This window comes from Ceratotherium simum, chromosome 7, assembly GCF_057802395.1.
Source record: "Ceratotherium simum simum isolate JZ-2026a chromosome 7, ASM5780239v1, whole genome shotgun sequence".
Lineage (NCBI taxonomy): Eukaryota > Metazoa > Chordata > Mammalia > Perissodactyla > Rhinocerotidae > Ceratotherium > Ceratotherium simum.
Genome location: NC_141906.1, coordinates 60,394,754 through 60,420,249, shown reverse-complemented (window position 1 = coordinate 60,420,249; position 25,496 = coordinate 60,394,754). Strand labels below are relative to the sequence as shown.

General features: G+C 35.6%; 1 protein-coding gene across 2 annotated transcripts in view; it reads right to left on the bottom strand.

Moving 5' to 3' along the window:
- DDX10 (DEAD-box helicase 10) overlaps positions 1-25,496 on the bottom strand; it is a 280,191-nt gene that overhangs the window by 26,948 nt on the left and 227,747 nt on the right. For both annotated transcript variants that reach the window (XM_004427362.3, XM_087433665.1), the window contains exon 17: positions 8,243-8,379. In XM_004427362.3, the coding sequence (XP_004427419.1) occupies positions 8,243-8,379 (137 nt within the window). The remainder of the gene's footprint in view (positions 1-8,242; positions 8,380-25,496) is intronic.

The following is a 25,496-nucleotide window of genomic DNA, read 5'->3' as shown; positions in this document are numbered from 1 at the left end:
CTCTGGTGTTCAAATATGTTGGCCAAAGACTTTTCCTCCTACCATAAATTTTAATTTACAAAGCCATGGCAACAGTCCTAATGAAGATTAATTACTGCAGTCCTTTCCATAAAATCTGTCCAGCTTCCTTCTGATGGTGAAGACCACCACACAGAGAAACGAAACTGAAAATGTATCACATCCTTTGTAAAAACAATTTAGTCAAAGAAAAGACTGATTAACTCAGAGTTCATTACAAATATAACTGCAAGAGCAGAAGAAAAGATGTCCTCTTACATCAGAATTCTAATAATCAGAAAAGGTTGGGGGTAGTGAGAAGAAACAGAAGGCAGAAGACTGCACATCATACTACTCATCCACATAAACGTGCCCTTCTACAAAATGCACGCACATCATGTGGGATTCACAAAAAGTTGTGGCCTTCCAATCTCTTTTTTTTTTTTTGTTCATAAACCCACTTGAGAATTCAGTGAAAAGTTGTGAACTCCTTTTCCAGATAAATGCATGGGAGTGTCTATGCTCCATGCACACCCACACCATCATTTTGCATACAATACAATACAGAAATTTTAGATTCCCCTAAAGCTCATCCATAGAGTCCAGGTTAAGAATCCCTGCTCTGCAGCAATTTAGAAGACACAATCATTTCATTTCCAGATTTAAAAAAAATTTAAATATCCATATAAGTTGGGTTTATATTACGCCATTTTCTCACTATTCATCCGTATATAGAACATTTTGCGCTCCCCCAAAGCACATCAGCCTGTCTCCTCAAACTACTTGTACTGATTAGTTTTCAATATTCAAGATCATCACCTACCCAAGTGTGTCCCCAATGTTCCAGCAATCTGGCAAAATTAAGTGGTACAGTTTTAGTCTTACTTTTCATTAGTCCTTCAAATGATTTCAAGAGAAAGAAAATCCAACTTTTAATAAAGTTGCCCATTAAAGAATTACTTATAATGGCAAAAACAAAAGGAAAACAAGATCAAATAACAAGAACCAAAAACCTAAGCATGGGGACAACATAAAATTCTAAAAGAGGGTGGATAAGGAAATTATAGTATAACTAAATGATGGAATATTATCTAGTCATTAGGCACGAATGTGCCTTCCACATGAAGCAAAGTGAAATGAAAAAAAGGATAGTCCTAAGAAAGTGTCATTCTCGACGGTCTTTTCACTGAAAACAAAGTTGCTGTACGCCAGAATCAGGGCAGTAGCTAAGAGAATCCTACACTAGGTGGTTCATCTTGGCTTCATGGCATCCTGAGCTACTCATCCATCTTCTTAGAGATCCTAGCACTTCTGAAAATGACAGAGGAGTTGAAAGCACAGGGCAAAAAATGAGACTGCAAGTAAGGTCAAGCAAAGAGCTCCCTAAACTCCAAATTTCTTAAAATATGTCCTCTCCATCCCAACCCTCACCCTAGAAAATAACACCTTCCTTCCTCAATGGGTAGCAACCTTTCCCCTAAAAGTCCCAAGGCAAATAACATTGCCTTTCCCCACTCCACTATACCCCAACAATCTGCCTTGGAAGTTTCTCCATTCATGCTATCCATACACAGGATATTCTTTTTTATTTTGTTTGTTAGGGCAATGGGAAAAGAGAGAAAGACAAAAGGAACACAATTTAAAGAAAGTCAAGTAAATTAACTCCTCTTATCACCCACAATTCATGTTAAGTTCTGGTAGCTCTATGAAATTTGATAGTTCATGGAACTTTGTACTTCACAAATAAGAAGAGATGATGGAGATTTCATCTTGAAAGCTGCTAGGCTTATTGGAGTCACAGATAAATTCCTGAAGTTAAAAAAAGTAAAAGGAAAGAATGGCAGGCACACAATAAAGTCAATATATCATTAAGCTGAGCCGACTTCTTTCCACATCTGCCACCCACAACTAGATCCAATGAACAGGGGTTTAAGTAAGTGGAAACTGTCACCAATAGTGTTTTTCTTTTAACAATCACCTAGACTCTGAGTAAGAAAGATCCCTTAAAAAAATCATTCCCTGGGGCCGGCCCGGTGGCGTAGCAGTTAAGTTCATGCCTCCACTTCAGCGGCCCGGGGTTTGCGGGTTCGGATCCTGGGCGTGGACAGATTCACTGCTTGTCAAGTCGTGCTGTGGCAGTGTCCCATGTAAACTGGAGGAAGATGGGCATGGATGTTAGCCCAGGGCCAATCTTCCTCAGCAAAAAGAGGAGGATTGGCATCGGATGTTAGCTCAGGGCTAATCTTCCTCACCGAAAAAAAAAAATCATTCCCTATACTCAGCACCAACAATTCCACTAAAATTTATATAAAATATATAATGTGCCATACCTAGATCCAACCAAAAACAGTTAAGAAAGAAATGAAAATGCTTTCTGGGAATTTTCCTTCCCCAGAAATTCATCTTTGACTCATACACATTTCTTTTCCAAATGAAAGGCATTCCACATGTTATAAAGCTGACTGTCAAGTCTTGGAAGAATAGTTGCCAGGCAAAATTTACTGCAAAGATATCACAGAACAACATTAGGAGAAACCACAGAGATTACCGGTTCATCTCCTTCACATAAAAGATAACTTTTAAAGGCAGGCAAGTTCACTCAAAAATAGGAAGCTAATACGGAACAGATTTTAACAACAAACACAAAACCCAAACAAATGAAAAAACAGAAAAAGATCCTTGATCAGTCTTTTGATTCAGAGTTGTGTCAGATGAGGCAAAAAGAACAGCTAATTACATTAGTTGTGAAACAGTTTACTCTGTACAGGAAAAGGTATCAATCCACACAGAAGTTATCATGTCTGAATTATGCCAACAGTCTCAATACAAATTATAGACGTAATTGATCTTATGCCACCTAGAATAATCTACCAAACACTCCACCATACAACAATTCTTTATAAAGCAACCTGCCTTAGCCAGAGACTGTGGTCTGTGAAGATACAGATATAAGGCAGTAAGAGTCTAACCATCACCTTTTTCTCTTTTTTTTTTGGTCCAAAAAAGGTTAAGATTATAAACATTAAAAACTTAATTTGACCGGATAATGAATATCTGGAACATCCAGCTGCTTCTTTTTCATCATATTCAATACTTTGCAAATTTTCACATCATTCTCAATTCACATGAAGATAGCCATAAACCAAATATGATGAATGCTATTAGATATACAAAAATCAATCTTATATTACATGCTCAGGACCAAATCTCTCAGCTTGTGAGGCACAGCTAAAAGGAACAATTTTATTGAAAGAGTTGTTTAACTGGTATATGGTTAAAGACACTCTCACCTCACTTCAAAGGCCACACTCTTTAGAAGGACAATTTACCTGCTCAGTTAAGACTTAAGACTTAAACTTACTTCAGGTTTAGCTTAGATGTCACTTCCTTCAGGTTAGGTTCGTCACTTATGTGCTCTCCATGTTCATTCCCTATCTATTCTTTTCCACACTGCCTCCCGCAGGGCACAAATCACAACACTTATCCATCACATTGTTTTGTGATTGCATGCTTAGCTATCTGTAACCTCCACTGAACTAAAAACTCAATGAAAACAGGAAAGGTATTTTTCTTGCTTAATGTTTTATCCTCTGTACCTGCACTCACTATGTCTGGCACATGATAGCTACTAAAAAAATTTCTGGTTGAAAGAATGGATGGAAGAAATATTACAACAAGCTAGAGACTAACAGATCAAATGGATGTTTTTTAACTATTAAAAAAGTAGAATGTGATTTAAATAATGCAGGAGGTTCTTGGCACCACATATAGAAGCTTGTCTAAGTATTTTTATTTTATTTTCATTTATTTTATTGTGAAAGCAGTATAACTACATTATATGGACTATTTGGGAGATAAAGAAATGAAAAATCACTCATGAGCACAAAGACAATTAGAATATTTGAGGTCTTTTTTCCTCAAAAGGTATAAAAGTCTATACCAAAACTCACTGGAGACAAGGACACACGATTCTGGTAGTTCCCAGCAGACCAATGAATTCTACGATGTCACAAAGTCCACTGCAACAAAGAGCTAGGCTTCCTACCAAATTGTTCCATCTCTATTTTAACAACAATAATAAAAATAACAATAAATCCTAACATCTTGTATTTATTCTACCTATGCTAATCCCACAGCTCCAAAGGAAGAATCAGAAGTGAAAGCCACAGAGTAAAACACAGCCTGGACCAATCTGTAAGACGGATGAAGATGAGAAAAGAAACCAGAAAGCACCAAAGCAAGTGCTTCTTTCTATACCTTTTTTCAAAAATAGCACACAAAAGCTTAGAGCCTCCAAAGCAGATGGGGCATCTACTGCTGACTAACCAGCTGACATCCTTCTGTACTATGGGTAGATTACCTGCTCCTCCTATTTCACAGCTCTGTTTCTGAGAATAAATGGAGCTATTAACAGCAGCTGTATTTATAAAGGTCCTTAAAAGGAACTCAAGGTCACATTATTTTCATTGTTCCTGGGACATTATAAGCAAGAGATCTTTTTGTCATGCTAACTTAAAGGAGTTGAATCTTGCACATCAGAATCCCTTTGGAATCTCAGAGAGACGACAATTCTGATAACTCTACAGAGGGCTGAGGATGGTTTAAATTGTACTGCAGCTGTGTGCTGAGCTCAGGAGAACTACTGACCCCAGATTCAGTCAGTCTCCACTTAAATCTGGCTCTCCTTTGCCTATTTCCTACTGACTAAGTGTCTTTCCTTGTAAAGAGACAAAAGTATTACTCATGCTGAATATTTATGGGTGTCACCAAAGTGAAGGAAAAAGAAATACCCAGAGGAAACTTTTAAAGAAACTAACTCATGCTAGTTAGTTTGGGACTAATAGTCATTTTCTAATTGGTGTATCTAGTCTCAAAAGAGTAAACTCATATCTGAAAATGCAAAGTTAATACTCAGAGGATAACCTACTGCGAGAGTAAAGATGACCAAACGGCTGGAACACAAGCTGTTCCTACAATTATTGAGCAGAGGCTAGAAACAGTCCAGCAAATAAAACTTATGAACATGCTGGGGAGGACCCTCTAAAACTGACATCACAAAATCTTAGCATCTAGTCGTGTTTATGAGAAGCAAAGAAAAAAAGATGTAGCCAAACTGGGAACAATACAGGAAAACTGTATTGGTGCCATTATTATATATAGCAGTAGCAGCAGTAATTACTTCTGTCAAAATTTTAGTGCATATGGATTTACTTGTGAATACTTTTTCTTATCCAAAACAATTTTAGCATTAGTTTACATATATCTTTATTCATTGCCATTGAGGTAATTTTATGAGAGAAGGGAAAAGTGAGAAAAATGGAAATTAGAGTATAAATAGAAATTTCACATGTAGACTACTACTTATAACTTACCCTAAATCCTGCCTTCTAATCCAGGAATGGCAAATAGATTTTATGTTGTGTACCAATCCCAACTGATTGACAGAAGCTGTATTGAGAAAGACTGCTAGGGCTAAGTGGGAAATAGATAAAGCCTATCCTGGATGAGGGATGGGGAAATTAAGCACTAGTAATATTTACCTGCCATCCTGGGTTTAGCCCAGGGGGTTCTCAACGTGGGAGACTTTTCTCCCCAAGGGATATATGGGATTGTCTGAAGATATTTCTGGTTGACCCAACTGGGGAGATGCTAGTGGTTGAGGCCAGGGATGATACTAAACAGTCTACAGTCACTTCCAACCCCCCAAAACAAAGAATTATCTGGGCCAGAATGTCAATAATGCTGAGGTTGGGAAACCATGGTCTAGTCAAATCTATCGTATGGTTAGTCTATGGATCAGGTCTTCAGCCAAATGACATTCAACTTGTGTTCAGGCAGTTTCCTGAGCTATCTCTCCTAATGCCAGAGTAATTCTACATAACTTGGAGTATTAGAACTAGGAAATCAGTTTGATTTAGGCAGGTCACACTGATCTGTCTCTAACCTGTATTGTGATCACAGACAAATTATTTTATCCCTTGAAGCCTTGGTTTCTTCATCTATAAGAGGGGGTTGGACGAGATAATCTCTGTGCTCATAGACAAAAGACATAACTGTTAGGAAGCCCTTAAATGCCCCAAAGGAATAAAGCCCTTGTTGATATTCTCTTCAACAAAAGACAATTTTTCTTCAGCTTAAGACAAACTGACCAATTCCTTTCAATCTCTGCTGAGGCAGAGTCACTAGCTGTGCCCAAAAATAAAACTATTTTTATTTTTATGTAACGCTTAACTATTTTCCATCTGAACCCTTGTATTTAAGATGCTTTGGCACTTCAAGGTACTCCTACCTTCTTGTCCATTACCATTTACACTACCTGAACTTAGCTTCTTCCAATTCTCCAACCATTTATTCTGTCATCTCTTGTATCACTTAAGCTATTAGGACCAATTCTATAGCTGCTTATAATTATGCTTCTCTTTCTTATTTTATAAATCTCCTTCATCAATCAATTAATCAACTCAAATATTTCAGGGCCTTCTCTGTGCCTATAACATTAACATTGGGGATACGAGTAGAGGCTGGGGCTGGAAGTGTTGGTACAAAAAGAGTTCCTAGCTACAAAGAATTTACAGGCTAATTAAGATGAAACACGTGAGGCTATTAGAGAACAAGTCATATTAACTAGGTGGCAGCAGGGAAATGTCACTATAAGGGTCAGAAATACCAGAAGAATGAAATGAAATGTCTGCTGTATATAGATTAAGCATGACCCAGAAACTATCATAAAAAGTGTCAGGAAAAAATCCTTACGAATCAGATACAGAAGGAATGCTGACATCTTGTCAATGACTTCAAAGGTTGGTTCTATGTTTTAAAGGGTATGTTAGACAGATGTGCAAAACACGGTGCATAACAAACTGTAAAAACCAATTAACGTTCCCTCCAGAGAGTAAAATTAACACAGAAACATTTGGAAGTTATGATGTAAAGTCATATGTATTAAGTTAGATCACATCTATCAAAATGGAGATCCCATAAACCACTCTGAAAGAGGGACATTTATTTAAGAACATAAGGGGCAGCAAACTTAACCATACTGATAGTCCATCAAGGTCCCAACATAAGCACCAAGGAACTTTCTGAAGCAAAACGTGCATATTTACTCTTAAAGTTCAATTTCTAAAGACTGGGAATATGCTGTCAACCTAAATTATTTAACCCTTGTGGCATACATTTATATATTTTTCTAAATCTTAAATTATTTTCACTTGTGGTAGAAAAGCTAATATGTCCACTACCTAGTCTGCAAATACTGGAAAGTTATTATGTCCACTAACTAGTTGTCCAACAGCAAATGTTTGATTTCTGGCATCACCTGGGAAGCCTGCATTTTGGATGTCATTTTCACTATTACAAAATAATTCTATGTTTAAATGAGCACAAGATTAAAATGAAGAGTAATTCTGAAATGATCTCCCTACAGCAGTTTCTCCTGAGAGGACAATCTTTTTGAGACCTTTTCATAACGTTCTTACTTAAAACCAGATTATAGCTCTCCATGGCCTATTTCTCCAACTCTAAACTCCCTGGGCTAGCATTTAAGGGTTCCATCAAGCTTTCTCTTCCCTTCAACCATATTAACTTCCTCTGTCATTAGTACCCACCGTCTGCCTTAAATAGGTTCATTGGTCTAGAATGTCCATGAAGTTCAATGTCCTCAACTTTTAAATCAATAGAATCTCAATGTAATCTAATACACAGTACTCTGAAAACAAATGCTGAGCAAGTCATACTGTCATTCAATTCATCAGATGTCATCTGTTTTTGGCATGGTAGCAAGTCCACATTACAAACAAACAGATTTTAAATTGAGAGAATTTGTCAAGGGCTGTTTATGTATAAGTTTTCCGTTATTTTATGTATTTGTTACTTAATTTTATATCAAAGAATGTGAAAGTATAACTACTCTTTTTTAAAATTCAGAGAGAATTTTTAACAACACTCTCAATAGAGTCCTTTGACAGTCAATCAAAATAAAATCCTGCCTCTGTCTGCATTAAATATACACCCTAGGGCATCAAATACTGTGGCATAAAGGATTCTGAAAGAGATGAGAAAAAAATAGAGAAAGAAAAAGAAAATATAATTCTTAAAACATTCTTATATCTGTTAACTGGGATTACAGAAAAAATAAGAGAGCCCCTAAAATGATGAGACGAGCATGAGACATTTGTCTCTACACATCTTTTCGATTAAAAGAAGAAGACCCATATACTTAATGCTGCCAACGGTAAAAATATACCTGATTTTATTTTCCATATCTTCACTATCTGATTCTTCAGAGCTTCTGTATTTATCTGGATCTGGAAGTGTGCTCGGATCAAATCCATCATCATCATCCTCACTCCAGTCCAGAAAGGCTTCCTCTTCATCTTTGGCCTAAAAAAGCACAGGAGAAGTTGTGGTGAAAGAAAACAGCTGATGAATAATCAGGTCTTATTTATAGACCCAAATAAATACGCTTCTAATTGAAATCCTCTAATTGACATCCTCAAATTGGAAGCTTTCTATTCTGTTGAAAGCCTCTATGTGACTTTCAGAATCATAATCATTTGTAAAGAGAAAGAAAACCCATGTCATTTCAAAAATAAAATGAAATAAAATATGGCCCAGAAAGTAAACCACTACTAAATCCCTTAAACACAATATGGGGAAAAATTGTCAGTTTTATTACTTCCATGTAGCTCAACTTTCAAAGAAATAAAGTATAAAATAAAGTTGTTTTAGTGTTCCTGTCCACACATGTAAATTTCCAAACTACCAAAAATATTAGGTGAAGACATAAAAAGCCAGAAGGGAGGGTACAGAAACACTCTCTTTTTGTCTGATGATTTTGATCATTTTAAGACCACAAGAATCTAAGTCTTAAAATAACAACCAGATCTATGCGAGCTCATTAATAGTAAGGAGTCTTCTAAATTCAAATTAAGTATAAAGTCACTAAGAACAATGGAAAAGTGGAAGGAATACCAAGAAACAGGAAAAGCAGTAACACACGGAAGAAGTTGGGAACTATCCAGTTTCATACAAGTTGGTAGGGAGGTAGGCTTTTTTTTTGCTTTTGTTTTATGGTGGTTTATTTTTATCAAAGAACAAAGTAATGCAATGTTAAAATAAACTTACTACACATTTATGTATTGAACATCCCTTATAACAAATTTATTTCTGGCTCATTGGTTTTGTTATCCAGTAGATAAGAAACACCACCAACCATTGCTACGTGCATCTAAAAGATTATAAGTAGGACTAAAAGAAAAAATTCTGGATGAGTTTTTCTCAGGTACCACCTTTCTTTATAATTCTTCTTCACACCATGTAAGACACACTTCAATGATTCTTTGTTTTGAAATGTTTAATGCTCTTTCCCAGAAACTGAATAATCGAGAATAGCATAGCAATTGACTGTGTAGGCCACTACAGAAGTCCTCTAACACTTTTTGAACAGCTCTCCTTTGATAACCTCTGAACATAACAAAAGGAGGAGGAAGTAAAAAAAATAAGGATTAGTCACCAAAAGTCCCTTATTGCTTTCCTGGTAAAGCACCCCACTAAAAATAAAAGGTCTGCAAACAAATATCAGAAGTGAAAAAAAAAAAAAGGTTGCCATTAGAAGTAGTAAGCAGCACACCTGACAGCATACTATACAGTCTACTTGAAAATGATCAAGGATATCAACAAAAATTGAATGTCATCATAGACTCAAGAACACTAATCTCCTGGGCTACGAGATATTTCCAATTATCTAGTCTGATGCTCTCAAAGGAATCTGCTATCTGAAGGTGGAGACATAACAGACTCAAAACAATTCTTAAGTTTTTTGGTCTCAGGGCACCTTTACACTTAAAAAGTATGAAAGACTCCAAAGAGCTTTTGTTAATGTGGATTATATCTACCGACATTTACTGTGTTAGAAATTAAAACTAAGATTTTTTTAATTTATTAATTTAAAAGTAACAGTCAAACTCACTATATATTAACATAAATAGTATATTTTTATGAGAAACAGTTGTAATGTTCAAAACAAAAACACACTGTTTTACATTTTTGCAAGTTTCTTTAATGTCTAGCTTAAATGAAGATAGCTAGGATCCTCAAATCTGCTTCTGCATTCAATATGTTGTTCTGGTTGAAGTATATGAAGAAAATCCAGTCTCTCAGAGATAGTTGGGAAAGGGAGGAATAATTTAACAGCCTTTTTAGATAATTGCAGTTACTCTGCTTTGATACTACAACAAATCTTGATGAGTGGTAGTTTAAAAAGTAGTTGCAATGTGGAATCTGAAGCCATATCAATAAACTTTTTGTACTCTGTTACATTAAAATCCATTGGTCTACTTTGCACTTTGAATGGCTCTTTTACCAGTGAATGATTTCATAATATCATGCATCAGCTATTTGGAAAATACTGATTTACTTAATTATGCAGATCTTCCTTATGTGGATCTTCAAATGTTGACACATTTCATTATACAATATTTTTTAAAAATCACATTTGTTAATATCACCATTAACACCACAAGAAATTTCTTTCAAAGTATTGGAAAGCTATTGGTGAATACAAGTTTTCCAAAATTTTAATTTTTTTTCTTAAAAGTTCAAATTTTATCATTAGCAACAAATAGTTTCAGTTTTTTTCTTGAAATGTAGGCAACAAGTGTCATTTTCCTCTGGTAGCTTTCAAAATATTCTCCTTATCATATAGCAGTTTGATTATGATGTGTCTAGAAATGATTTTCTTTGGGTTCATTCTTCTTGGGGCTCTTGGATCTATCCATTAATGTTTTTCACTAAATTTGGGAAGTTTTTGGCCATTATTTCTTCAAATATTTTTATGCCTCTTTCTCATCTCTCCTTTCATGGTTGCAAGAATATGTATATTGGACTACTTCACAGTTCTTTTAGGTTTTGTTCATTTTTCTGAAATCTTTTTTCTTTCCATTCTTTGGACAGGGTCATTCCTACTGGATCTTCAGGTTTGCTGTTCCTTTCTTCTGACATTTCCAAACTGCTTTTGAGCCAATCTAGCAATTTTTTTTTTTTTACAGTAATTGTACTTTTCAGCTTTAGGACTTCCAGGTTTGTTTTTGTTTTGTTTTGTTTTAAACATAGTTTCCATTGCTCTGCTGAGATTACCTATCTGCTTATTTATTCATACCATATTTTCCTTTAACTCTTTGAATATATTTAAAACAGCTGCTTTGAAGTCTTTGCTAAATTTAAACCTAAGCTAAGAGTTTCTATTGACTGCCTTTTTCTTGGGTACGGATCACATTTTCCTGCTTAATTGCATGTCTAATATTTTTGTAGAAAACTAGACACTGTAGATAATATAGAAACACTGAATTCTGTCAGGTTTTTCTGAGGACTTTTGGATTTGTATTCTAATAGGCAGTTATCTTACCTGGATTCAAACTACAAATTCTCTCTAACCCATGGTACTCAGCTGCTTATATCTCTGTTTTGTTCTGTGGCTTCCAACTGCTGCTTTTTTAGCCTGGTTCCCTATGGGTCTCCCCTGAGCCTATGAAATATGATACTCAGCCAAGGATTTAGGCAGAGTTGGGCTCACTCTCTGTGGCTTCCTTGCTTCTGGGAATTCCCCTAATTTCCAGCTGCTTCTTGGCTTTGAGATCTGTACTGCGACACTTCAAGCAGAATGTTTTATTTAACTGCATCTTAACATCTAACACCACTTAATATGCTCCTTTAGCATTTATTATAAAGCAAGTGGCCTTCACAAAATACCTACAATATAATAACAGAAGTAAATTAGACAGTGAGACTTAGTAAAAATACCTCACTCAATATTCCAGGCTACATATTTATCCCTTTGAAGGAAAATACTAACTCAGAATGATGAAAATTTACTTTTAAATGGATAAAATATTACTTGGATTTGTGTTAATATGACTCTTGTAGTTGACAACATTCAGATCTTGTTATTTCCTGACCTATAAGATGATTCCACTGTTGATGCCATACCATATTGTCTGTGCATCTTACTGCTCAATTCATGACAATGACAAACAAATTTAAGCTGGCAATCACTCCTTTCAGAAACACAATTTCAACCTACTAAAAGTGTAGGGATGATGGGAAAAGACATTTTTATATTGACCTCTTTTGCCTTCTGGTTCATTCTTTGAATGGTTAGAAATATATAACTATAAAATATATAATATCTGCATTATGAAAAGTATAACGTTCCTCTATTAATGTCTTTAATTTATTAAAAATAAAAACACTACCATCTACAACAAACACACAGCATAAATAAAAGTCACTAAGTAAAGAGGGTATTGCCATAATGAAAACATTCTAGAGAAAAGTACTGTCTTTCTGGTAAGGTCTAGTTTAGAAATATGCTCTTTCTAGCTATATAAGGTGGCAAAGAAAATGGACATTGTAGCTGCTCTGTCTCTATCCTTGTGATTTCATGAATCATTTAAAAGATAATTTATAAATATGGCACTATACTCATTTTTATCTCCTTTTGGACTTACATTCATGCGAGACAGCACAAATACTCTGATATACCTATCACCTCCCAACTGATTGTGACACTTCAGTGTGTAGGGACATCATGGCTGGATGTCATCACTCTAAGAACCATTTAAGTATTCTAACAAGAGAGTAAATTTGTATCTTAGAGATGCTGTACCTGGCAGTAATGGGAAGGGTGGTTGGAGTGTATAAGATTTGAAAGTATGATATCAGTTTAAAAACTACAATAATCCTTGGGGCCAGCCTGGTGGCATAGTGGTTAAGTTTGCACACTCTGCTTTGGCGGCCCGGGATTCCCAGGTTCGGATCCCAGGTGCGGACCTGTGCACCATTTTTCAAGCCATGCTGTGGCAGGCATCCTACATATAAAATGGAGGAAGATGGGCACAGATGTTAGCTCAGGGCCAATCTTTTTCAGCAAAAAAAGGAGGATTGGCAACAGATGTTAGCTCAGGGCTAATCTTCCTCAACAACAACAAAAAACTACAATAATCCAGGTGAGACAAGGGATTCAATGAAGAAAGTGGCAGTGGAGGTGAGGAACAGGTATGAGAGATATTAAGGAGGGAGAATCAACTAGACTTTATGGACTACATGGGTACATAATATATTCGAGAGAATCAATCTGCACAGAAGCATAATTGTACATGTTAAATATGGTCTACGAAAGCAGTTTAATAAATATTGTGAAGACGCCTTACAAAAACACCTGTATTCAACAAATCTTTACTAAGGAGCTATTATGTGTGCCAGATATAACTAGGTTCCAGTGTGCAGCAGTAAATAAGACAAAATCCCTGCCCTGATGATAAAATGAACTGTTCTAGGATAGTTAACCACGTAAGCAGTAAAATGAAAGCCAGGTTCTGCTATTTCTCAGGAATAGCAAATCAAGAGTGAATTGACTCCACTGGCCCTACTAAAGGCCTAACATCTGACAGAATGCAGTCTTCAACTTATGGCTCTCCTAACATGTAGCTGATTGATTACGGATCCTCACTGTCAACATTTCTCTCTCTTCAGGTATTTCCAGGTTGGAAGTTGCAACCACTCCTCCCTCGATGATTAAACACTCTCCCATCTCTCCCCACCCTCCCAGCTCAAAAGAACCCCTACAGTCACACCCACACTCCTCTCTTAAGGCCCTGAGAAATAAAAAAAAAAAAAAAGAAAAGTAGTTCACACACACAAAGAGATCAGGGTCAACTCTATGAACTGGCTGTTCTGAAACATAGTTTCAGAACCTCTGAGAAAAATAACTCACTTAAAATAGAAATGACTTTTCCTAAAACAGTTATTTGGAAGACAATTATATGTAGGGTGGATGAAAATATCCATAAAAAAGACATGTAATCCAACTAGCTTTTATTTTGTTTTCAGCTTGGATAATGAGAAGAAATACAGATGAGAAATGGCATTCTCCTACAACAAATTTACAAAGTGCTCTGACATACATTATCTTACTTATCTTCAAACCTTATCAAGTAGGAAGAAAAAGAACTATTGTTCCCAGTTTCAAAATTAAGAAACTGATTCAGATGACTAAATAATTTAACCAAGGTCACACAAACCTGGACATACGCTAGGTCTTCTACATCACCCTGAATCTCAACTTTCACCATTAAAGTTTTGGATTTGCTGCTTGCACAATTATTTCTTCAGAATTAAGCATATTTTGTAAGCGTCATGAAACATAAAGGAGAGCTTTTTATGTCACCTTGTATGTGTCCATCTCCATTTTCACTACCCCTGTCTCTCATGCGTGGAATATTGCACCAGCTTCCTAGTCTCCCTATAACTATTCTTCTCCTCCTTCCGATCACTCTATGTTGTAATTAGAATGTTGTTGTTTTATAAGTTTCAAATCTGATCGTGTCTACCACCTGCTTACAATCCTTTAAGCTCACTTTCTTTTAGATCTTGGAACAAGTCAAGCCCCTACCCACCTCAGAGTCTTCACACTTGCTATTTCTCTACTGGAATCCTCTTCTACTTCCTCTTGCCTAGTGTGTGGTGTTTTCTGATACCAAATATGTGGTGTTTTTCCAACACCAATTCTGTAATGCCAAATGAGTGTCCAACAATTCAATTCTGACACTACGTAGACTTAGCACAGACACCATGGGTAAAGGGCTCAGTCCCACAAAAATACCCACACTGCAAATGGGGTCCCCAAGCTACCCGCACTTCTGTGTGGCCAATTGCAAATTCAGAGATTCTCATGACTCCCTCCACAGGTTCGATAATTCTCTACAATGACTCAAAGAACTCAGGAAAGTACTCTAATTATGATTACCAGTTTATTTATTATAAAGAGTACAACTCAGGAAAAGTCAAATGAAAGAGATGCATAGGACAAGGTATGAAGTGGGGGTGGAGTGCAGAGCTTCCACACCCTCTCCAGGTGGGCCACCTTCCCAGCACATCAACACATTTATCAACCTGGAAGTTCTCAAAATCTTGTGCAGGAGTTCTTATAACTTCGTTTCCAGGCCCAACTTCCTCCCAGGAGATGGGAGGTGAGGCTAAAAGTTCCCATCCTCTAATCATGTGTTCTGTCCTTCCACCCTGAGTCACCTCATTAACATAAACACAAGGGTGCTGGACAGAAGCTCCTTATGAATAAGGACAGACACTTCTATCACTCAGGAAGTTCCAAGGGTTTTGGGAGTTCAGTGTCAGGAACCAGGGACAAAGATCAAATATATTTTACATTATACCACACCGAGTTAACTTCAAGTCATCAGGTCGCAGATTTAACATTTCTAATCATCATTCCCTTAGTAAAACTTCCCGATTTCTCTTCAGTGCTACACTTAGAGTGAATTCATTATTTCTTTAAAGTCTGTATTCCTAGGCATTAAGTTCCATGAGAGTAGAGTCTATGCCCTGTTATCACTGTTGAAATAAGTTTCTAGGCCCAAGATGGAGCCGCTTCTGCCTGGTGTGCCATGTCAACAAAGCAAAACTTAGATAACTTTTGTGTCCCTGTAAATGTTCCACTTGACCAGAAACGCAGTATATCCAGTCAGCCAATCCCTAAACGCCAAGCCAACTCTAGGCCTTCTCACCCCAAACAAGGTTGATTATGTGGCCCCAACCAACCAGATATTTTCTATTTTTCTATTCCTTATTCTTTATTCTTTATCCTATAAAAGGTTCCTGCCTTTGCCCCATTTTGCAGTTCTCCAAAAGGAGACTCTCCACTTCACGAAGTGTTCAAGTTTGTGTCACCTAAATTGTTTTCTTTAAATATTTTTTAACATTGCTCACCACTGTAGTCAAAAAACACTGAGTAGATTCTCAAATATTTGATAAATAAATAGGTATTTAATATGAAAATATTAAGTGGGATACAATGCTATTATTATTAAGTAATGAGTATATTAAATACATATTACTGATAAGAGTTTAACACTAGCTAGAAACCTCACCTATTTAGATCTGACTATATTTTTATTGATAATTGTCAACCACTTCTGGTCATATTTCTCAAGTATAAAATGGAAATAATTTACAGCATTTAGGTTTAAGGAAGCTTGTAGAAATTTTAATTAATTGCAGATGCTTGGAAAATATGCAATCAGCATGTTAATGGGAAAAAATAAATAGTAAAGAAAAATGAATGTGTTATAATGCCTATAAAATAACAAATAAGGTATGTTTAAAATTCCCTCTAGAAGATCATGCAAGAAAACTTTAAGAGTCTGTACACATACTGAGAGTTTACACATCCACAAAAGAATCCAGTTATTTCTACACATATGGACTTATATACGATCAAGTTCTTGACCCTTATATTCATTCAAAAAATACAGAAACCTCAAGCACTCACTTCAGTTCAAATTAATAATCATTTCCTGAGTGCTTAGTATATTTAGCCCATCATGTGTATACAAAAATTAATGAGTTAGGGTCTTACTTTTGAGACGTTAAAAATTTTAGAATAGAATATTGTATAAAATTCCTTCAACAGACAAAATAAAGAGCCATAACCTATGCCTAAATACACTTCTATACATGCTGAAATTCCTTTAGTTTTCTTTCTGAGAGCATTCACAACCACAGCAAAAGCAAAAACAAAAATGAAATCCTAATGTTACAATTGAGAGAGCAAAAAATGTCTCAATAAGAAATGTAACACACTTGAAGTTTTATTAAAAGAAAAACCACAATGAGATATCACCTCACTCCTGTCAGAATGGCTAAAATTAACAAGACACGAAACAACAAGTGTTGGAGAGGATGTGGAGAGAAGGGAACTCGCATACACTGCTGGTGGGAGTGCAAACTGGTGCAGCCACTATGGAAGACAGTAGGGAGATTCCTCAAAAATTTAAGAATAGAAATACCATACGATCCAGCTATTCCACTGCTGGGTATTTATCCAAGAACATGAAAACACGAAGTCATAAAGATACATGCACCTCTGTGTTCATTGCAGCGTTACTCACAACAGCCAAGACTTGGAAGCAACCTAAGTTCCCATCAAAGGATAAATGGATAAAGCCATCATCCAGCCATTTGTGACAACACGGATGGACCTTGAGGGTATTATGCTAAGTGAAACAAGTCAGAGGGAGAAAGTCAAATACCGTATGATCTCACTTATAAGTAGAAGATAAAAACAACAACAAACAATCACAAACAGACAGAGACTGGATTGGTGGTTACCAGAGGGGAAGCGGGGAAGGAGGAGGGCGAAAGGGATGTTTAGGCACATATTAGACATATGTATGTGGTGATGGATTGTAATTAGTCTTTGGGTGGTGAACACGATGTAATCTACACAGAAATCGAAATATAATGATGTACACTTGAAATTTATATAATGTTATAAACCAATGTTACTGCAATAAATAAAAGAAAAAAAATTAAAAGAAAAAACAAAGTTATATAACTTTAGACTGTGTCTGAGAAATGGAGAGTAGGGTTAATGTGGGGGTGAAAGAAAATAGATTATTTCCTTGTACTATACAGAAAGTAACAGATCATCACTTAGCATTACAGCAAATTTTGTTAGGCCAAAAACCTTAAATGTTTATAAAATAAAAAGGAATGAGACAATTTCAATCACTTTACTAAGGAGTAGAGATAGAAGCCATATTGCATGCAATGGGTGGAGTGAATGGGCATGCTTGCTGGTCAGTGAGGGATTATCAGTGAGGAAAATCAATTCAAGGTCTAAATAGAATTATCTTTATTACCTTCTTATATACCATATGGCATTCATAAAAATAAACAAAATAAGCTGTAAGAACTGTATTTAAATTTTAGTTACTTAATTCCATTTAGGATTTTTAAAAAGAAGTCTTTCTATATTGTATGAATTAAAAGCAGAATGTAAAAAAAAAAAAGCAGAACGTCAACACCTCAAAATTTCATGAGGGAAAATTCCAAAATTTATGATAAACTCTTTCTGATCCTAACAAAGAATATAACGATTGTGAAGAAAAGAAAATTTTAGAGAAAAATGAGGTATTCAAAATATGTTTTGTTCTCACTAATAAAACTTCAAAACAACTTTCTAAGAAAGCACTGAGAAGATATACTTTATGGTTTTGAAATTTAAAATATAAATTTTGATTGCTATAGACAGGCAACCATCTTCAGTTTTTAGAGATGGATTGATTTTTGAGATTTACCCTAGCTCTAAATTCCAGATACAAAGTTACTTAGAGAAGAAATTATTAAAACTTTTTTTCTGAATCATAAGCACAGAAAGGCTAATGATATTATTAAATGGGCTGATGAAAGTAAACATCTAGCTAGTAAGGCAAATGTGCAGAAAAGTAAACACAGGAGCAGATGACAGTGCAGAGAAATTACTGCTCCTGTCCTGTAATGCCAAATTTTAATAGCCTGACTCCTTCACTTTTTAATAATAATGCTGTAATACTAATTAAAATGTTAGAATATTTTCAGTTTATTTCTGTCTCCTACAAATTTATTCCATAATGGTGATGTTATTAGCTTTAGCTGCATGCTGATTTATATACTTGGTTCTTTGGTATCTGGCCAAAGTGTGTATTCTGTGCACTTCTAATAGGTACTACTGCTAGCTGCACTGCACTTGAAAACCCCAACTTTGATCAAGGGCACTAGACTCTACAATTATGGGGATCCTACTCAGAAACATCTCTGTTCTCTCTAAGATCTAGCATTTAAAATAGGCATAGCAAATGAGAAGGAGGCAATACATTTTAGCTCTGACCACCTAACCATACAGGAATCTGAGAAGTATAGCGGGAATGCAGGATGGTGGGGAATGATAAAAGCAATATCTAGGGGAACAAGTAGGAGAAATTCAGGCAAATGCCACCTATTTACAGAAATTCTCTTAAATCTAGTAGAGCCTACCCAAATTCCACTTAGTACCTTCTTTATTTTTTTCCAAGCATTCCAAAACAAGAGGAATATTTGATTGAAAGACTATGAAGAGGAGATATATAATACATGAAGTGAACAGAGTTAAGAATGGCAGGCAAAGGGCTGTCACATGAATATTCAAAGCCTCAAAGAGCAAGTCTCAAATTTGGAAGGATCTTTAGAATTTGGAATATTCATTCAACAACTGTTTACTGTACACTTACTGTGTGCTGAGCATTGCTATAAAAGAACATAATCTGAAAGACAGTACAGCAGAAGAGACTATGATTCAGCATTTTAACCTTAATAGACTTTTAGCAAAATGAAATTTCTTCTAAAACTGCCTTGCACAAAATTCACTATTCTTCCTAAATGGCTTACTATTTTAATATATGAATATCTCACAGATCTAACAGGATATCAACAATGTTACAATTTCATAATACCCTAATAAATAATAGTGCATCCCATTACTGATCATCTTTGTTTCTCACTCTTTTCTTTCCAGAAGAAAGTTACACTAAATAAAGATATTAAATAAAATACAAATTATAAGTCCAGTTTGCCATCCTTCTTAGAATAAGGAACACTTTAACATAAGATGAATCACAAAATCCTGATTTGATTGTTCCACCAGTGGCTAGCTGTATGTCCTTAGGCAAGTGACTAACTCAGGGAGCTTCTGTTTCCTCATCTGTATAATCTAAACACTGCCATTTTCTCACTCAACTGAGCTACATTGTTGAATGAGAAAAGCATGTGATGAAGAGGTCTACAATAATGTTTATCACCATTATTAACAGAACTATGCAAACTGGGAAAAGAAATTCCAGTCGTTAGGCGGTCTTATCTGTAAGTACTCTTCTGCTTTCTCCAAACCTAATTCTAACATGGGCAGAAATATGCAACAGATTTAAATCTCCTCAGGAAGCAGTGTATTCACATTAGGAAAATATAAAAGATTATACACAAAAAGGAATATAATAGAAACTATAAAAATGATTGAGGTTATAAAGAGTCTAACATTGAAAGTATCAATGTTAGAATGAACCACAGCACTTGGGGAAGGTAATTCAAGTATAAATAAACATACTACTTTGTAAACCAAGTAGTAGTTTGATGAATGGAGTATTGCTCAAAAATGACAAGGACTGATATATGCAACAACACGTATGAATCTCAAATGCACCTTGCTAAACAAAAGAGGACAGATCTCAAAGGCTATATACTGAATGATTCAATTTATATAAAATTATTGCTACAGAAAACCTATGGGGACAGAAAACAGATCAGTGATTGCCAGGAGCTGAGGCTGGGAGAAGGCAGCAAGAAAGATTTTTTTGAGATGACAGAACTATTTTGTATTTTCAGTGGTGGTGAATGCAGGACTCTACGTATTTGTCAAAGCCCATATAAATGAACAACACAAATAGTGAATTTTACTACATGTAAGAAATAAAGGGTCCCCAAAAGAATATTTTAACGACATTTAAAAGAATGTTCACAATGAATTAGAAGACTATAAAGACCATACTATTAAAAAAATACGTGTAGAGGAAACTTTGGGTGGCGGAATTGGATTATAGAATTTCCCCCCCGTCTACCAATCAAAAAGTGTCTTACAATAAGTAATAGTTTTGAAATCAAAGAGACGAAATATTGTTTTTAAAAGATTCTAAAAGAAGTTTGTATGGACTCTCGAATACAGTAACAGGGTGGAGATTCGATTAGAAGTTCTTAACTTCAGGTTCTGGAAGTCACAAAACCACTGAAACAATATGAAAAATATTCTTAGTAAGTACACATATGCATTTTGGAAGGGAGAAGAGCCATAACTTTCAATAGTCCATGACCCCCGTCCCCAGTCAAGGACTACTGCTTGGTACAACTGTATTTCTTGAAGCTGAACTGATAATAAGAATACACGTCTCAAATTAGACAGTTCTGCGCTTTGAGAAGGTCACTCATCCCCAAAAGCCTTAAACATGATTTAGGTTTCAACTACCTATTGACACATACCAGTCTCTCTCTTAAGAATTATTTCAGGCTGCTGGGAAGCAGAAAAATATAGAACAAAAGTCATTAACTCAACATTTTACAGGGCATCATAATGTATGTACATAATGTATGATACATATGTAATGTATCATCACATTACAATAATTCATATAACAGCCATAGAATGAGTGGAATCATGTACTCCTCTGCCACATGGCTATATTTTCAATCTTTGGCCAAAACTTGCACTTCTCAGGGAGAGAAGAAAAACCATGATCGAGCTAGATGAGCTCTAGCTTTAGAGTGATAAAACACTGACGAGATGGGTTTTTAGTCATGTGCATGTTTAGTTTTACTACATTCTTCATGGTTTGTTCCATCGACTCATCATCACTTTTCCAAGTGGAAATCCAAGTCCAATCTGAACTTCTCTCAGTGAGTTATTGGAAAACTACTCTCTGCAGGGATTAAAACTGGCTCATATTTGGTGAAAAATAGCAATTTAAAATCAGAAATGAATTGCATGATCTCAGGTTTTGACAAATGCATATGAATGAATCCAGCGGAATGTGAAAATCCATTAACCATGTGCATACAAAAAGTTAAAAATGCTAAATAGTGGGGAAAACATCCCTACAAACGTAAAAACTACAAAGCATGACAGCATATCTTCCAAGGAAATATGTGATTTTGATATCACTGAATGAGATGTCATTGAATGAACATTTCCAACTGAAAGCAATTTTTCCTTTCAGCATTTTGTAGAGAGGAACCTCAGTTACTTCTGCTGAGACTGCCCTGTTCTGATAGCCAGCCTCCTAATAAAAGTAAGGTCATTTCCAACTGGCTAGTTTTAAATAAATGTCCACAAAAAAAAAAATCACAGCAATAAAAATTTTTTTCTTCTTCTTTTTTTCCCTGCCACCTCTCAATATTACAGCACCAAGGACTCAAGGGGAGATGAGTAGAGATAAAACAGGGACCTTAAGATTGAAGGGGACTTTGCTTTGGAAAACAGGTCGTTCTTCAAAAACTTAATAGAGTTACCAAACATCCTAGCAATTCCAATCCTGGTATATACCCAAGAGAACTGAAAATATGTGTCTACACAAAAACTTGCACATGAATGCTCACAGTAGTATTATTCATAATAGCCAAAAAGTTTAAACAACCCAAATGCCCTACAAATCATAAATGGATATATAAAATGTAGAATAGCCATACAATGGAATGTTATTCATAAGTGAAAGAAATGAAGTACTAATACATGCTACAACATGGATGAACCTGGAAAACATTATGCTAAATGAAAGAAGCGAAACATAAAAGACTATATATGATTCCTCTTCTATGAAATGTCCAGAATAAGCAGATATGGATTCATAGGGACAGAAAGTAGATTAGGGTTGCCAAGGATGAGGGGACGAGGGAATGGAGAATGACTGATAGTGGGTACTGAGTTCTTTTAGGCGATGACAAAAATGTACTGAAATTAGTGGTGGTGGTCATGCAATTTTACAAATATATCAAAAAAACCTGAATTGTATACTTTAAAAGGGTGAATTTTATGGTATGTGAATTATATGTTTTAAAAATATTAAAAAAATTAAAAGTTATTTATTTTAATTTTTAATATGAAGCTGCAAAACATTTTACATTCTACTTTTAACAAATATAGAGGATTATTTAACAGATAATAATGTAAAAATTCTCTTTAATTTCTGTGAGTTGTCAATCCAGTTGTAGAGTGAGAAAAAAACTAGAGAGGAAAGAAAGATGAAGAAACAGCACTTTGATGTCAGCTAAAACACTACAAGCAAAGACCAACACATTTACAAACACGTCCTTTGTTTTCAAATTTCATCACCACTGGAGAGGTTTAAAGAGATTATAGTTACTTAAAGTTACAAAACAAATGAATTTTCTAATTCTCATTTTTGACAAGGGGGAAAAAATTCAACTTTTTCTCTCAAAACGGGTGTTATATCTGCAGAAAGTATTAATATTCTCAATACACAGAAGATTCAGATTTGAAAACTGAGGCTTAGAGGGGCTAAATAACTTTCTCAATGACACATAGTTTATATGATAAAAATGGAAAGAAATCTGGTTATGTCAGACTCCAAAGTCCATCCTCTTTTCATTATGCCATGAAGAACAAACTTAACTCTGCAAGAGAGCAACTATAAGCACACAGAAGTTAATCTTTGGTACTTGTCCTGGGAATCTGCTCATGAGGTTTTTCTAAAACCAATTACTGTTGTAGCTCAAACATAGCTTGTGAGCATATACCTTGTGCCCTTTTTTGTTATAGCAGATGCCAAAGTCACTGGCAACAAACATGGTGTACGCTGAACTCCTGATTTATGTTGCTGTTTAGATATACTCTGCAGTATTAAAAGAAACATCATCACGGGTTACAGCGCTCTGTGTCAGTCATGCTCCAGTATATTCTTTGTTAGAGTCTGTACTCCTGATGCCAGACAGTCTGGTGATGTGAGGAACAAAGAGAACATGTGGGGAGGATTAGGACAGACTCACCATGGCTAAGAAAATCTAACGGAATGTCTAGAGAAGCATCTTTCTACACGAAGAACAATATAGTCCTTTCATTATTCTGTCAAAATAAATATTAATGAAGTTATCCACAAGTCCTAGTAGCTGTTCAAAATTATTCTTTCTTAAATGGTCCACAGACATTTTTGCTCAAGTTCTTTCAGAACCCAACATTATATTACCTACCATATTTTAAGTTATTCAAAATACAATTCAATAATGACTTTTTAATACCCTAGATTATCAAAATCTGTAGATAAGCCAAAAAATATTTTGGTAATTGCCTAATGAGATATTTGTGCTTTTCAGATTATTTTGTGCTGACTGGCCTACCTTTTCCCTTGTTTATATTTCAGATGAAGACCACAGAAGAAAAATTCCTTATAGAGTAGTTGTTTATTAGCAAATAAAATATTTAAGACTGCAACATATGTTCATGGGATTTCAGTTTATTCAGAGCAAAGGGACACTTGCTGAAGTCTTTATTTGTAGACACATTCCAACCCAACCCCAGAACATTCACAAAATTGAAAAAACAGGGTAAAATATCTCAGAAAGTATACAGAGAGTTATATACATTGCTTATAGTTTTAACCTTGAAAATAAATTCTATGATGAAAAGCTAGCTACAAATACGGAAGCTATATTTTAAAGCATGAATGTCTTCTAATATAAATCTTAACTCAGAAAGAAAAATGTGTTTGTTGTCTCACTTGGTCCAGGGATCTAGGACCACAATTAGCTTCTGCATTATATTTACGCTACAAATATTTTCTGAATACTTACTATGTGCAAGGACACATGGAAAGCTTTATGAAGAGGATATCATTTAAGTTATACTCAGGATAAATAAGGACTGGGACATGTAAAGGTCACAAAGAAGGGCATTTTGGGTGAAGGTGTAGCTTAAGCAAAGACATAGGGCATAAACTGTGTAGGTACACACAAGGTGGATACTAGAAAAAGGCACCTCCCTCCTTCCTCCAAGCAGATGCAGTCCCTTGCCAGAGTGCACAGCTTGGGAAGCAGAACCAGCTGGATTTTAGCTCCCACTGACCCCCTCAGCCTCCATAGTTAACAACCTAATAACTATATGGGGCAAACCTGGGTTTGTATGAGAAGAACATACAGGCGGAGTAGTGGTGGTGACCAAGTGATTTCTATTAAATCTTGGGTCCACCACTCCGCCTGTGTGACTTTAGGTAAATCACAACCTTACTGTACCAGAGTTTCATTATCCAGGAATTAATATGGTATTAATAACTAATTAGTGACTCTATGGACTAATGAGGAAATAAATATAAAGTGCCTTGTAGCAAGCTTGGCCAATGTAGGCCCTCAATAAACGACAGAAGTAGTTGTTTGTTTTGGCAAAAGAGAAACAAAAGGCTTTAAATAATTATAGACAGGTGGACAGGGCCTGGGATTCTGAGCTAACACATTCTTGGATTTCTGAGGGTTCAAAATATCTATATTAGGCACCCATCATTTTAGCCAGGTAAAGGTGAAGCTTAGGATTACATAATACTTCTCAGTATTGTTGTGCATGTCTTTATGTAGGAAAGGACTTCCTTGTATTCTAACATTAAGTCCTTTTCAATTTGTATTTCTTTAAGAAATAATGATAATTATGGTTGTCTGTGCTTTTAAATGTGTCTAATGGAAAAACATAGAGAAGTCAACACTATGTATCTCACTCATTTTCTGCTTGTTTTGAAATGCAAAAGTTTGGAAACCACTATACTCACCAGGCTCCTGAGATCTCTGTAATTGGTTTTACAAGGAAAAATTCGCTCTGAGCTAACTTTTGTAGCCAATCTTTTCTTTCTTTTTTTTTTTTTTTTCCCCTCCCTAACGCCCCAGTACATAGTCCTATATTCTAGTTGTAGGTGCTTCTAGTTCTTCTATGTGGGCCACCACCACAGCATGGCTACTGACAGACAAATGGTATGGTTCCACCCCTGGGAACTGAACCCGGGCTGCCAAAGTGGAGCACGCTGAACTTGAACCACTAGGCCATCAGGACTGGCTCTGTAATTGGCTTCATAATCTATCTAAGAGTATCATAA